Below are 13533 nucleotides of genomic sequence, written 5' to 3' on the forward strand. Positions count from 1 at the left end.
TATCATTGGAAAAACTAATACATTTGGAAATGGTCGATCAACTTGCCAATCAGAATATAACTTCTTGAAAAATTGAGTAAAACAATCTGCAATCTCACCCTGATATGAGGACAAGCTGCCATTAACCATAAGGCTTTCAATAATGTTATTTCTTCTGTTAGAATTAGCCATTCTATGAAAGAATTTGATATTGACATCTCCCTCCTTCAAGTGCAGCACCCTAGACTTTTGCCTCCAACTAATCTCTTCTAAAAGAGTCCAACTTTTCAATATGCGTACGGAATCTCGCAATCTAGTTTGCCACACTAGTTGGGATGGTAATTAATGATAAATAATAAGCAGTAAGCTCAACTAAGTACTCTTAAAAAGCATCGTCCTCCCTCCTTTTGACATGTAAAGTCTCTTCCAACCAAATAACCAACACTCCAACTTCTGTAGAATAGGGTTCCATATCTATTTCAATTTAAAATAAGCCCTAATGGCATACCAAGGTAGGATTTATCCCCAAAAAAAGGGCATACCAAGGTAGGGCAAACACCATATTTTATAGTATAGGATATTGGCAAGTTCAACTATGTTCTCAACCACACAAACCAGTACCATCTCACTCTTAATCGATTTCCTAAGTCATTGCTTCTGCGCTCTTTCTGTTTGTCTTCCGTTCTGTTTCACAATTTCTCTTTTCGATCAACCCAACTTCCTAGGATTATGGTTTTCAAGAGCCTTGTAACTCAACTAGTTGGCACCTCCTGGTGTTTCTAAGGGAGACATCTAGGGTTTTGAACCCCCCAACTGTAACTTTTGAATTGTAAAAAAAAAAAAAAAAAGCCTTCATAGGATCATGTTTAAACTTTTGTTTTAAAAGGTAGGTTTCATTAGCCAAGAAGTGAAGTTTTTTTGCAAACATAACATAGTTTAAATGTTTGAGAATCTTTGGAAACATAAAAGAATGATTCTGAATGGCATATGAATTACATTACACACCAATACAAAAACAAAATTCTTTTTTATAAAATTTAAAATAAGAAATTAAGTTGTGAATGTTCATGAACATAAATAAGGAAGTGAAGCAAGACATATTACACATTCGCCATGTAGATAAAAGTTGAGGCATTTAATTTTCACAATAGTATTAGAATTAGATAGCAATAATGTGTGATAATTTAATACTGAATAAAGCAAACATAATATTTATCAAAATAGGAATAGTTGAAAAACTATATGATATATTTAATAATGAGTTACTTAACCTTGATGCTATTACAACTAGTAATCTCATGCTGAGAAATATAATTAAAATTAAATATCAATAAACTTTCTTACTATCAGTTCATGGCTAACGCCAGAAACATTGGCAAGAGTCACAGCACCTTGAACCACAAATATGAACCTAGAGGGATAAACAATAAATGTTACAAAGTAAATTAAATTTATAATTATAATCTGCTTGAATAATAGTCCATACGATATAGAAGGGGAAAGAAAAAGTAAATATGCGTACCTCTCAACATCAGATGGCGGGAGCCCTGATTTTGAATTCCCTGCTCAGGATTCAGCAAATATCAGCAACCAAAAAAATACTCAGCAGACAATAAATTCAAACAACATATCTTTAAATGGGCATCACACAAATCATGGATGACAAACATGGCATATAATGCACATCAGAAAATAACTTTCCATACACTTTTTTCTCAGTATATTGACTAATTAAAGGTACATATATAGCAGTGCCCTGCTTGCATCTCTGCAATAAGAGACCTCTGAGGTGAAAACAAAAATTTCAACCACTTCTATTTTTGCAATAAGAGAAATTTGAGGTAAAAACAACAATTTTAACTGAATCACATGACCATTTAATGGATGTAGTAAATAGGATATCTCTGATTTTAAGGCAAATGTAAAGACTGTAAGAAGCTGACTTGATCACACCATGCCATGCAAGAAAGTTGGGTGTGGTCAGAGAACATCACTAAGCTTGTCCTAGACTTCATGGCTCATGCACGTTAGTGCTAGACTTTGACCATTATGAGGCATTTCTTTTTAATCGAAACACACCCCCTATAATCAGGAACATGAGCTCCTAATTCAAATGACCTTGGGATATTGGGAATCTTACTTGTACTTCTTTTATTAATTTTTAGATCTTTGTAGTTTTAGATGTTAATTATTTGGTGGGGCTCTTCTACACACCCCATATACTAAGGTTTCACCATTTTATTTTGATAAAATTTTAGTCTTGCAAAAAAAAAAAAAAAAAAAAAAAAAGGAAAGATGAGTAGACTAGAAGACATGACTTGAGTTGTAATTAAGAAATTAATGAATATAATTGAAAATGGCCATCAGAGCGGAGTAGCACAACAGAATTCACAAAGCTAATCCCAACTACCTAGTTAAATCATCACAGGGCATTGTGTCATCTTTCAGACACAAACTATAATAAAGGACTTTATGGGGTACGTCACTCTTGTTAAAGACCACAGGGAAATTCATTTCTAGTTGAGAGAGAGAGAGAACCTCAATGTGCCAAATCATGTATGCCAAGTATTGATTTCTGTAATTTCACATCACATTTTTCTTGTCTGTGCATGATAAAAAAAATTCACAAAATAACATGAAGAAATGCAGGCAAAGAACATAGAGCATATGGGAAGTTAGTGAAATAGAACAAATTGGGGAAATCTGTCTATATGCTCTTGTGGTGGATTTAGATTTAGGGGAATTTGTGTTTAGAACTTTAGAAAGAAGAGCTTAGGTTCAAGAATAACTTGAACTTTAAATAGAGAACGGAATAAGTTTGATTTAGGATTGCAAAGAGGTAAAGTAAAACTGAAATCAAATCTACCCACAATCTGTGAATAGTTCACATGAACAGTAAGAGAAAAAGAACAATAAGGTCAACATGTCTCTATACTCAAAACAGTTCATATTTGTATTAATCAGCTCCCTTTTTTTTTTTTTTTTTTTTTTTAATAAGTAAAGGAAATTTTATTGAAGAACATAATAATGAGTCACCCGAGTATATAGGAAGTATACAGCCGGGGACCAACATAATCAAATACATAAATTACAAACATCCATCAAATCATAGACCAAAGAAATAAAATGACTTCCTATGATAGACATCCAGTCCAATAGAGTTTTAAAGAAGAAAAGTTTTAAATCAGCTATAGTCCATTCAGAATCTTCAAAACACCAGTTGTTTCTCTCCTGCCAAATGCATCACATCAAACAATGAAGGACAGCCACCCAAATAACACCATTACGATGATGACCAAAATTTCCTTGCCAACAAGCAAGGAGCTCAACTACAGTCTTTGGCATCGCCCAGTGGATACCAAACAAGGTGAACACCATGGACCACAACTCATAAACAATAGGACAATGTAGTAAAAGATGGTCTACCAATTCTCCATTACTTTTGCACATATAACACCAATCTAGAATCAACACCTTCTTCTTATGTAAATTATCAATAGTCAAGATCGTTCCTAAAGCTGCAGTCCAAACAAAAAATGCAACTCTGGAAGGAACCTTTTGCTTCCAAATACTTCTCCAAGGGAAGGATTGAGTACATATACCCAACAAAGCCTAATAGTAACTGCTTACCTCAAAACCCTTGCTCTTAGCAAGTGTCCAACACATCTTATCCTCACCAATACCTCTCAATGAGGCTCCATATACGACATTCCAAAAAACAAACAAAGAATCTGATTCCCTATCATGAATTTCTTGCAGGAATTCTAAGTCCCAAAAAAGAACCTCATTAGGAAACTGCATGAAATCAGCCACATAAGCCTCCTTATCCTTATTGATTCTGAATAAATCTAGAAAACACATACTCAAAGGATTATCCCCACACCAAACATCATGCCAAAATTTCACTCTAGTCCTATCTCCAATCTAAAACTGAATGTAGCGAGAAAAAGTAGACCAACCACAACTGATAGTTTTCCATAAACTCACCCCATAGGAGCCTGGAACAGAATTAGAGCACCAATCTCCCTCCTCAGCTCCATATTTAGCCCTTATAACCCTTCTCCATAGCGCTTCTCTCTCATACCCAAATCTCCACAACCATTTTCCCAATAGTGCTTCATTAAAGTATCTCAAGTTTCGAATTGCTAGACCCCCAGACTAGATAGGAGAGCATACCTTGGACCAATTCACCAAGTGACATTTAGAATCATCTGCCAAACCACCCCAAAGAAAATTTCATTGAAGTTGTTTATACAATATGCTATATCTGCTGGAATTGTAAAAAGGGAAAGGATATAAGTAGGTAAATTGGATAAAGTACTTTTTATGAGAGTAAGTCACCCCCCTTTGGATAGATACAATCTTTTCCATCCTGCTAACCTCTTTTCCATCTTCTCAATGATGGGATTCCAAACTGCTCTATCTTTCCATTTTGCACCCAATGGAAGGCCTAAATATTTCATATAGGAAGTGAGCCCTGCTTACAACCCAACGCATTTACTAGCATCTCAAAATTTGGAACCACTCCCACAGGAACTAGTTCAGACTTATCTAAATTAATTTTCAATCCCAATACAATCTCAAACCATGACAAAATCAAGCACAAAAACAACATATGGTCGATATCAGCATCGCACATAACCAACGTATCATCTGCAAAGAGAAGATGAGATGCCTATAAGTGATCACCTGTGGAGTTACCCACACTAAATCCGCACAATTGACCTTCCGTCACCGCCTTATCCATCATTTTGCTAACTACCTCCATAACAACAACAAATAATAATGAAGACAAAAGATCACCTTGTCGTAAGCCTCTATAATTCTCAACGAAACCACATGGAGCTCCATTAATTAGAACTAAGAATTTGACCATGGATATAGCGTAAAAAATCCATTTTCTCCATTTTTCTGGGAACCCAAGCCACTCAAGCATATACATTAGGAAACCCCAATTCACATGATCAAAAGCCTTCTCCACATCCAACTTGCATAACACCCCCGAAATTCTTGATCTCAGCCTACTGTCCAAACATTCATTTGCAATGAGACATAAGTCTAGAATTTGCTTGTTCTTAACGAAAGCATTTTGAGACTCCGAAATAACATCCCCGATCACCTCTTTCAACCTATTAGCCAATACTTTAGCAATAATTTTGTAAACCCCTCCTATTAAACTAATAGGCCAAAAAATGTTTCACCTCTACTGCATCTAACTTTTTGGGAATCAAGGAGATAAAGGTTGCATTTAAACTTGATCTAATTTGATAACATCCCAGCAAGCTTGGAAAAAAGCCATAAGGAAACCATCTAGGCCAGGAGCTTTATCCCCCTCAAAGTCTTTAACTACCCCAAAAACTTTTACATCATCAAAAGGCCTCACCAACCAGCCAACCTTGTCATCAGAGATTTTAGGAAACTTCAGCACATCCTTAACTACCCCAAAAACTTTTACATCATCAAAAGGCCTCACCAACCAGCCAACCTTGTCATCAGAGATTTTAGGAAACTTCAGCACATCCGGATGTGGGCGATAGACTTGTATTAATCAACTCCCTGTTTGAGTACAACGACACACTTTATATAGTCTCTTGCTTTTTCTAATAGAACTAGGACTCCTATTTTGACTAGTAAACAAATTCCTCATTAGACTACCAAACTAATAACCTAATAAGGTAATAAAGACTAACTTGGACTCAAAGGAAATATAAGATAATTCTAGACTCAACTAAACTACCAAACCCTTAATTTGCAAGAGTTGCAGAAATTATATTTCTAACCTTGAACACAAAAGTGGCCATAATTTGTAAAATAAAAACCCATATTAAATACTTTTTTAACCCTATAATTCTTATAATTGGACCTTTAAAATTATAAGACTCTTAATTAAATTGAAATTTAAATATTGAACCAATAAAATATATCTTGAATAGAAGTATAACAAGTAATATATATTAACACTAACATTTTCCATCTGACACTAAAAGGTAAGGATTTAACAAAACTAGACACAAAACATGACAGTTCATTGCATTTCAACAATTGGTCATGTGTACTAAAATCTCTATAGTGTCATTAAAAATCATAAGCTGGATAATTTTCCCCTCAAAACAAACAAATAGTTGCAGAGTTCAACTACATGCCTGTTATCTATAGTTTACAAGATGTATAATGAGTTAGTTATCTCTAAGGAACCAAGTTGAATCACACAAACTCCAGCCATTTTTCTTCAATAGCAAATTCTCCCAATTTATGGTGTAACAACTGCAACGTCTATACACCAATCTTAGATTGATCCTTTTTTTGCATGTGGATGTTTGGCAAAAAGCGCAAGTCTTTATAAAACATGCAAATGTGCCAACTTGTGCATGATGAATGATGATTTGCAATTAGTGTGACACATTAAAGTATGAACCAATCTAAAATCTTGAAGCGTTTATCTCTTAAGCTGAAGAGCCATCAAATACCACAAAATGCATGAAAACTATATGACCCATACCAAAACTTGAAATCAAAGAAATTGACTGCCAATACAATTCTACAATCGAACCTTGCATTTTTGCTAGATACATTACGAAGTTTGAGCCAATTGCCGGTGTAATTAAGTATGCTCCCAATGTATTAGTCCTGTCAAAGAAATTCAAATTACTGCACCAGCAGAAAATAAATAACCATTTTAATAATAAAGTGTAATGCAAAATCAAAAGTACCACTCAGGTAAAGGACTGAATACTTGGCTTTCTGGTGTTATTAAAGCATGATCTCTTTTATAAACACTGCGTGTGAAACCTGGCAAGTCTAGCAATAAGAACCCAAAAAGAATTCAGATGACTATAGGATCTCTCCAACACCTTTTAGATTTGTTTCAATTCAAAAATAGAATAAAAAGGAAAAAAAAATAAAGTTTAAAAATTTCTGATTGTAGCTTCAAAAGAAAATGTCAACAGCAAATAATTGCACAAGATGCAAGCACTGGTTGATAGCTAAGTATCAACTTTCTCAGAGTTATTCACTAGTTTCTTGGCATCCAAAACTGCCATTGAGAAAGTCGCACAGTGATTCACCGTCACATGATGTATTCCAAAACATTATCCTTGAAATAATGAATGCATGAACAGGAAAAAAAAAATTTGTTTGAGCTTTGGTCAGCTATTAGATAAGTTTTCAGTTTTCTTCTTTTTTTGCTGAATTATAGGTTTTTAGTTTTCATTCCCTGAAAATTTTCCTTTTTTATCGCCTTTATATCACTTTTCATCATTTTTAAAGAAGATCTTTAAAGTTTCAACTAATCAAATATGTTTTTTGAATTGTTGAACTAACCAAATATGTTTTCTTATGATTTTTCCACTCTCACTAAAACTGGATAAAATATGGACACTTTCACTTGCTAAACACAACCCAAAAAGTTATGTTTGATAAACCTTTTACTACTCAAGTAACTCAACCTTATTAAATAAAAATCTCACCCAATCAAACTGCTACTACTGCACGGTTGAGTTGTGTTGTCCATCTTATTAATCTCACATCACTAAAGCACAGAATTCTAAAGTTAAAGGCTTGCTTGGTTTAGAAAATTATAATTAACTTCTAAATAAAACAGTAAAAAAAATATATTTCATAAATCATCATTTTCAATTTCTGTTGTCACAGAAATCAACTGTTAAACATTTTGATATGTTCTTTAAAAAATAAAATAAAAAATAAAAAACCCTTCTTCAACAGCACCCTGTGAAACATATTTTTGCATTGTTTTCTACTTTTTCTTCTTCAATACGAAGGTAGAAAAAAATCCCAAAATTTATACCTTTGGAACCTCCCCCTTTTTTGCTTTATATCCTCAGCAAACAAATCCCAAAATATATACCTTTGGCTCCATTTGGTATAGTAGTTTAATAACATGTATTACACACTTTTTCAACCACGCATATTTCAAAAAAATACAAACAACTTTACCAAATGGCCCTAAAGCAATCAAACTCTATGCTTTGGATTTCTCTACAGACTAACACAAACCATTTCTACGAATACCCAGATCAAGTTATAATAAGAAGACAAAATTATAATCACTTACCTTGAAGATGAGAAGGAGAAAGTGTAGGATTGGTGACCTTCCAGTACAGAGGCTTCGAGTCCGAATCAGAGTTAATAATAGAAGGGGGCATAGAGCAAATCCCTTCTTCACTCACTGCAACTTTGATCAAACCTGAGAAGGAAAAACAACAATAAAAATGATTAAGCAATCCCCCATGTGGGTTTTGGCTTCTGAGAAAACTGAGTTAACAAATATAAAGATTTTCTGAGCAACCAAAATGGGTCATAGAATGTTGCTTACTGAAAATGGTGAGGAGGAGGAAATGCGAAGAAGTGTGCATTGTGACTGTGTGTGTAGGACAGTGCTGGCTTGTTTGTTCCACTGATTTTGCTTTGTGTTTTTTATGCGTTGTTGAGGAGCCAAAAGTTTTGAGCGTGAGGGATGTCTGTGTCTCGACTGCTTTGCACGTGCGCAGAAAGGTGGCTACTGACTGGCAATATTTGGAATTTTGCTTCAATAGGAAAAGAAGGGGAAACAGACTTCTATAGTAGAAACAAGGTGGATGAAAAAATTTTAGAAATAAGATAAGGAATAAAAAAATTTTTTATAGTGTGTTTGGTTGAGTAAGAAGAGATGAAAATAAACAAGAGGGACTAGATGTTTTATTCCCAAGCCTACTAAAATATTTTCTCTCCCAAACGAAGAGAAATTAAGCAGGGATGAATTTTTTTTATTGACAAAAATGTTCATTTGTACATAAACTTCTTCAAGTTACGTTTATTTTTTATTTTTCTTTTCCCGTGGGCAGTATCGTTTCCTTTTTTTTTTTTTTTTTTTTTTTATTTTTCTTTTTCTAGGGCCCGAGCGTGATATATATATATATATATATTTTAACTGGATGTTTTTTTTTTGTGACATGATTTGAATTTTTTTAATAAATTTAGGTGATTGCTCTTTTTTGTATGGTTATTTGTCAAATTTTTTTTTGTTTTAATTAGTCATCATTCTTTTACAATAGTATATAAGTAAATTTATTCAAACTTATTTTTTTATCTCTCAACTTTTTCATTCTTAATCAAACAAAAATGAGAGAAAATAAAATATTTTCTCCTCTTACTTTTTTATTTTCCCACCATTTTTTATCCTCTCACTTTTTTACCCTTTCAACAAAATAGACCTTAGAAAAATGTAAAAGATTAAAAATTTAAAATTTAAAAAAAAAAGGGAGAATTTTGGGGGGGTTGGTTATGGACGTGTGTGCGTTGAGGTGGCTTAAATTATTTGGTGGGAAATTATATGGTACACACTACAAATGAAGTCTGAACGGTGAACGAAAAATATAGTTTGAGAGAACAATTAATCTTGTGACTATGTCATTCTAGTGGAATCACAACATTGAGAATGATTAAAGTAGATGCCACATCTTATCCAAAAAAAAAAGTGGATGCCACATGGTAGCTTAGGATTGGTGGGAGACATCCATTGATAGTTGGGTTTGTATTATTTAAGAGAAATGGTATGTCCACAATATTTTCACAACAAATCCTATGTAACATGTTGTTATTGGTAAGGTAGAAAGTTAATTTAAGTGATAGGTTCAAGAAACCTAAAAAATGTTTGTTATGGGTTGTTATGTTGTGAAAATGTTATGAAAAATGTTGTGGACATAGCACTTCTCTTTAAACAATTGACACAACTCAAGAAATCTGTAATTTCAAGATCTATATTAAATTCAAAATGTTCGACTTTAGGTTAACTTCATAATATTGTGCCACATAATCATTTAACATATTAGCATTATAATATATTTTTAATCAATTTAAAATTTATGTATAAGTGTTTGTGAGGTGTGGGGGGTAAGGGTTGGGAGTTAAGTCTTTATGAGAGAACTTTATACACGTATACACTTAGATTAGGTTAGAGGAGAAATTCTATCTTGTATATAAAAAAAAAAAAAGATCCTCAATTAGAACATTAGCACATTATATTTTATTTAAATAGTAGATAATATAGTTTCATAACAAATACTATCACAATAAATGTCTAGTACTCTTTTTTTTAAGAAATAAATGCCTAGTACTTTGAATGTATAATTTCATATATAAACACACTCATGATAAATACCTACTATATGATGGGATAATATATATATATATACAAAGAAGATGATGGGATAAAATATTGAGAGTATTTTAGGAAGTAGAAAAAGTAATAACTAACTTTTTCCTATCTATTAATAGTATGTAATATAGTATATTATTAATAACTATTATAATTATTGAATTTATTGTATCTAAAAAAATATATATTAAATTTCATATATTAAAAGATATTTGAAATATATATATATATATTATATTATGTTTTTGTGCATAGTACGCTTACTGACTACTAAGTTATTCCTTATAAAATACACATAAAATAGTTTTATTCATGCAAGGGGAGAGTCTTTTGGCTAAATATTGCTGAATCTTGAGTTTATTTGTGTATGGGTACTGTTTCAACTTATTTAGGGAATTGTGGCAATGCCGTTGCCGAAATTCACTCTCTTTCCTCAATTCCCCAAATAAGTTGGCAAACCAATGGTTAGGCACACCTTTCATAGATTATGAAATAGATGGCTATTAAAGACAAAGAAAGGATTAGTTAAAATATATCACTTGCACACACTAATTCTAAAATCATTCAGCATATATCTTTCATCTGTAAGTTGACAAAACAGATGGCTTAATAGATAATTCAAAAGCAACTGACAGAGCTATATCTATAACGTATAAAGACAAAGAAAAGGACGAACTAAAGAAAGAAAATAGTCGTAAAGGAATTATGTATAAAGAAAATGAAAGAAAAAAGATTGATAACATAAAAGATGGCCATGCTTGGGAAAGACCAACACGTATAGAAGATAAAGAAATGTTCAAAAAAAGAATGGTAAAAGAGATGATAGAAGCAATTGAAAGACAAGATAGTAGAAAGTTAAAGACAAAAGAAGGTGTAGGGAAAGACATGCTAGAACTAAAAACAAATAGTACCCTTGAAAAACCATTACGTAGAAAGTTAGAAGTAGAAGAAGAAATAGAACAAGAAAGAGCCAAAGATGGAGAAATAGTCAACAAAGGAAGGAAAACTAATAATGAAAGAAAAGAAAATAGTGATAGTGTAGTAAAAGCAAAAGTAGTAAACAAGAGATGTAAAATTAATAATAATAATAGTTTAAAAGAGGTAATTGACGAGAGACTAAAATTAATTGAGAAATCTATGATAGATAGCAGTTTGGTAGAATTAAATAAAAAGATAGAAATTTTGAATTTACCCTTAGATACAGACAGAGAAAAAGAAATAGCAGTTTTGAATACTACTAAGTCATTAGATAATGAGAAAATTGACAGACATGTTAAACATATTATTTGTCATAAATATAAAGAATATGGACATACTAATAAACAATGTGCTAGACAGAATAAAATTGATAAACAAATTAGTAAATTAGAATTTGAAGAAGATACAATAGATAAATTAATGGAAATATTTAAAATTAGTCAAAAAGAGATAGACCGAGTAAAGAAAAAGAAAGAACTAAAATCAACCAACCCATTTAAAGTTAATAAAAGAAAAAGAAAACAAAAAGACATAATAATGAAATTGATAGATAGTCTACCTAATCAAGACAAAAAAGACTATTTACTAAGTCTGAAAGAATCTATAGACATACCGATTGCCTGTATTAGATGTAAGAAATATGAACACCATGTTATAGAATGTAGGAAACAAGAAAAAGCCAAAAAAGAAAAAGATAAGCAAGAAAAGATAGAAAAGAAAAAAGATAATGAAGAAATAGAATCAGTAACTTTACAAGATTTAATGACAGAAGCGAAAATACTCAAACAAGAAATTAAAGATATTAAAGAAGAAAATCACATATATATAAATGAAGGGAATATTGCAGAAATAATAAATTTAAAAGAATTATCTAAACCCCTACCTTTATTAGAAAAAGACAATGGTAATAAACAAAATTTCTTGAGCTTGATTGACAGAGTAATCTTCCAAAAATGGTATACATAAATTACTTTAGTAATTAATAAAGAATTTTCCTTAACAGAAATTGTTTTAATAGACTCAGGTGCTGATATGAATTGTATACAAGAAGGAGTAGTACCTTTAAAGTATTATGAAAAATCATCTGAAAGATTAGCCCAAGCTAATGGAGAAAAGTTAATAATTAATTATAAAATACCCAATGTCCATATATGTAATGATGGAGTATGCTTTGAAACAGTTTTTGTTTTAATTAAAGATCTTTCCTCTAAAATCATTCTAGGAAATCCTTTCATGGCTTTACTTTACCCCTTTTTAACGACAGAAGAAGGAATTAAAACTAATGTGCTAAGAAAAGACATACTTTTTAAATTCATCTTGCCACCTATCTCGAAAGAAATCTATTCCCCTGATAACATTTCCATAATAAAGGAAATTGATAGAAAAAGAATTGATAGAAAGAATAGACATTTAGAATCTTTAAAGATAGAAATAATATACAAAAGAATTACTGATCAATTAACAGACCCGATACTACATCATAAAATAAAATCATTCAGACAACAAATTGAGGCAGAAATTTGTTCTAATCTCCCCACCGCCTTTTGGCACAGGCATCGACATATAGTACAATTACCTTATGAAAAAGACTTCAATGAAAGACAGATACCTACTAAGGCTAGACCAATACAAATGAATAATGAATTATTAGAACATTGTAAAAAAGAAATTGAAGATCTTTTAAATAAGGGTTTAATCAGAAAAAGCAAGTCTCCTTGGAGCTGTGCTGCTTTTTATGTTAACAAACAGGCAGAATTGGAACGAGGAGTTCCAAGATTAGTTATAAATTATAAACTTTTAAATACAGCATTACAATGGATAAGATATCCTATTCCTAATAAGAAAGATTTACTTGACAGACTTCATGAAGCAACCATATTTTCTAAATTTGATATGAAAAGCGGATTTTGGCAGATACAGATAGATGAGAAAGATAAATATAAAACTGCTTTTACAGTTCCTTTTGGTCATTATGAATGGAATGTTATGCCTTTTGGATTAAAAAATGCACCAAGTGAATTCCAAATTATAATGAATGATATATTTACACCTTTTACAGAATTCTCAATTGTCTATATAGATGATGTGTTAATTTTTTCTAAATCAATTGATGACCATTGGAAACATCTAGATATATTTGTCAAAGTAATTAAACACAATGGATTAGTTGTTTCAGCCACTAAGATAAACTTATTCCAAGATAAAATTCGATTTCTAGGACATAATATTTATAAGGGAACCTTAAGCCCCATTGATAGAGCCATTCAATTTGCAGATAAATTCCCAGATGAAATAAAAGATAAAAATCAGTTACAAAGATTTCTTGGTAGCCTAAATTATGTTTCAGATTATTTTCAAGGACTAAGAAAAATTTGTAGACCCTTATATAAGAGGCTAGAAAAGAACCCCCCTGCATGGACAGA

The 13533-nt window shown here is 31.8% G+C and overlaps 1 protein-coding gene across 1 annotated transcript; it reads right to left on the reverse strand.

The window, feature by feature from the left end:
- Window positions 1-1323: 1323 nt before the first annotated feature.
- Window positions 1324-8527, reverse strand: LOC112038479 ((S)-ureidoglycine aminohydrolase; the record flags this gene model as incomplete). The annotated part of the gene is given in 6 exon segments (XM_065765891.1): window positions 1324-1390; window positions 1502-1541; window positions 6530-6606; window positions 6690-6777; window positions 8051-8182; window positions 8312-8527. Coding segments are annotated over 6 exon segments (444 nt in total), but the record flags the coding sequence as incomplete, so codon positions are not given.
- Between the last annotated feature and the right edge of the window lie 5006 nt (window positions 8528-13533).

Source organism: Quercus suber, unplaced genomic scaffold (genome assembly GCF_002906115.3).
Source record: "Quercus suber isolate HL8 unplaced genomic scaffold, Cork oak 2.0 scaffold_662, whole genome shotgun sequence".
NCBI lineage: Eukaryota > Viridiplantae > Streptophyta > Magnoliopsida > Fagales > Fagaceae > Quercus > Quercus suber.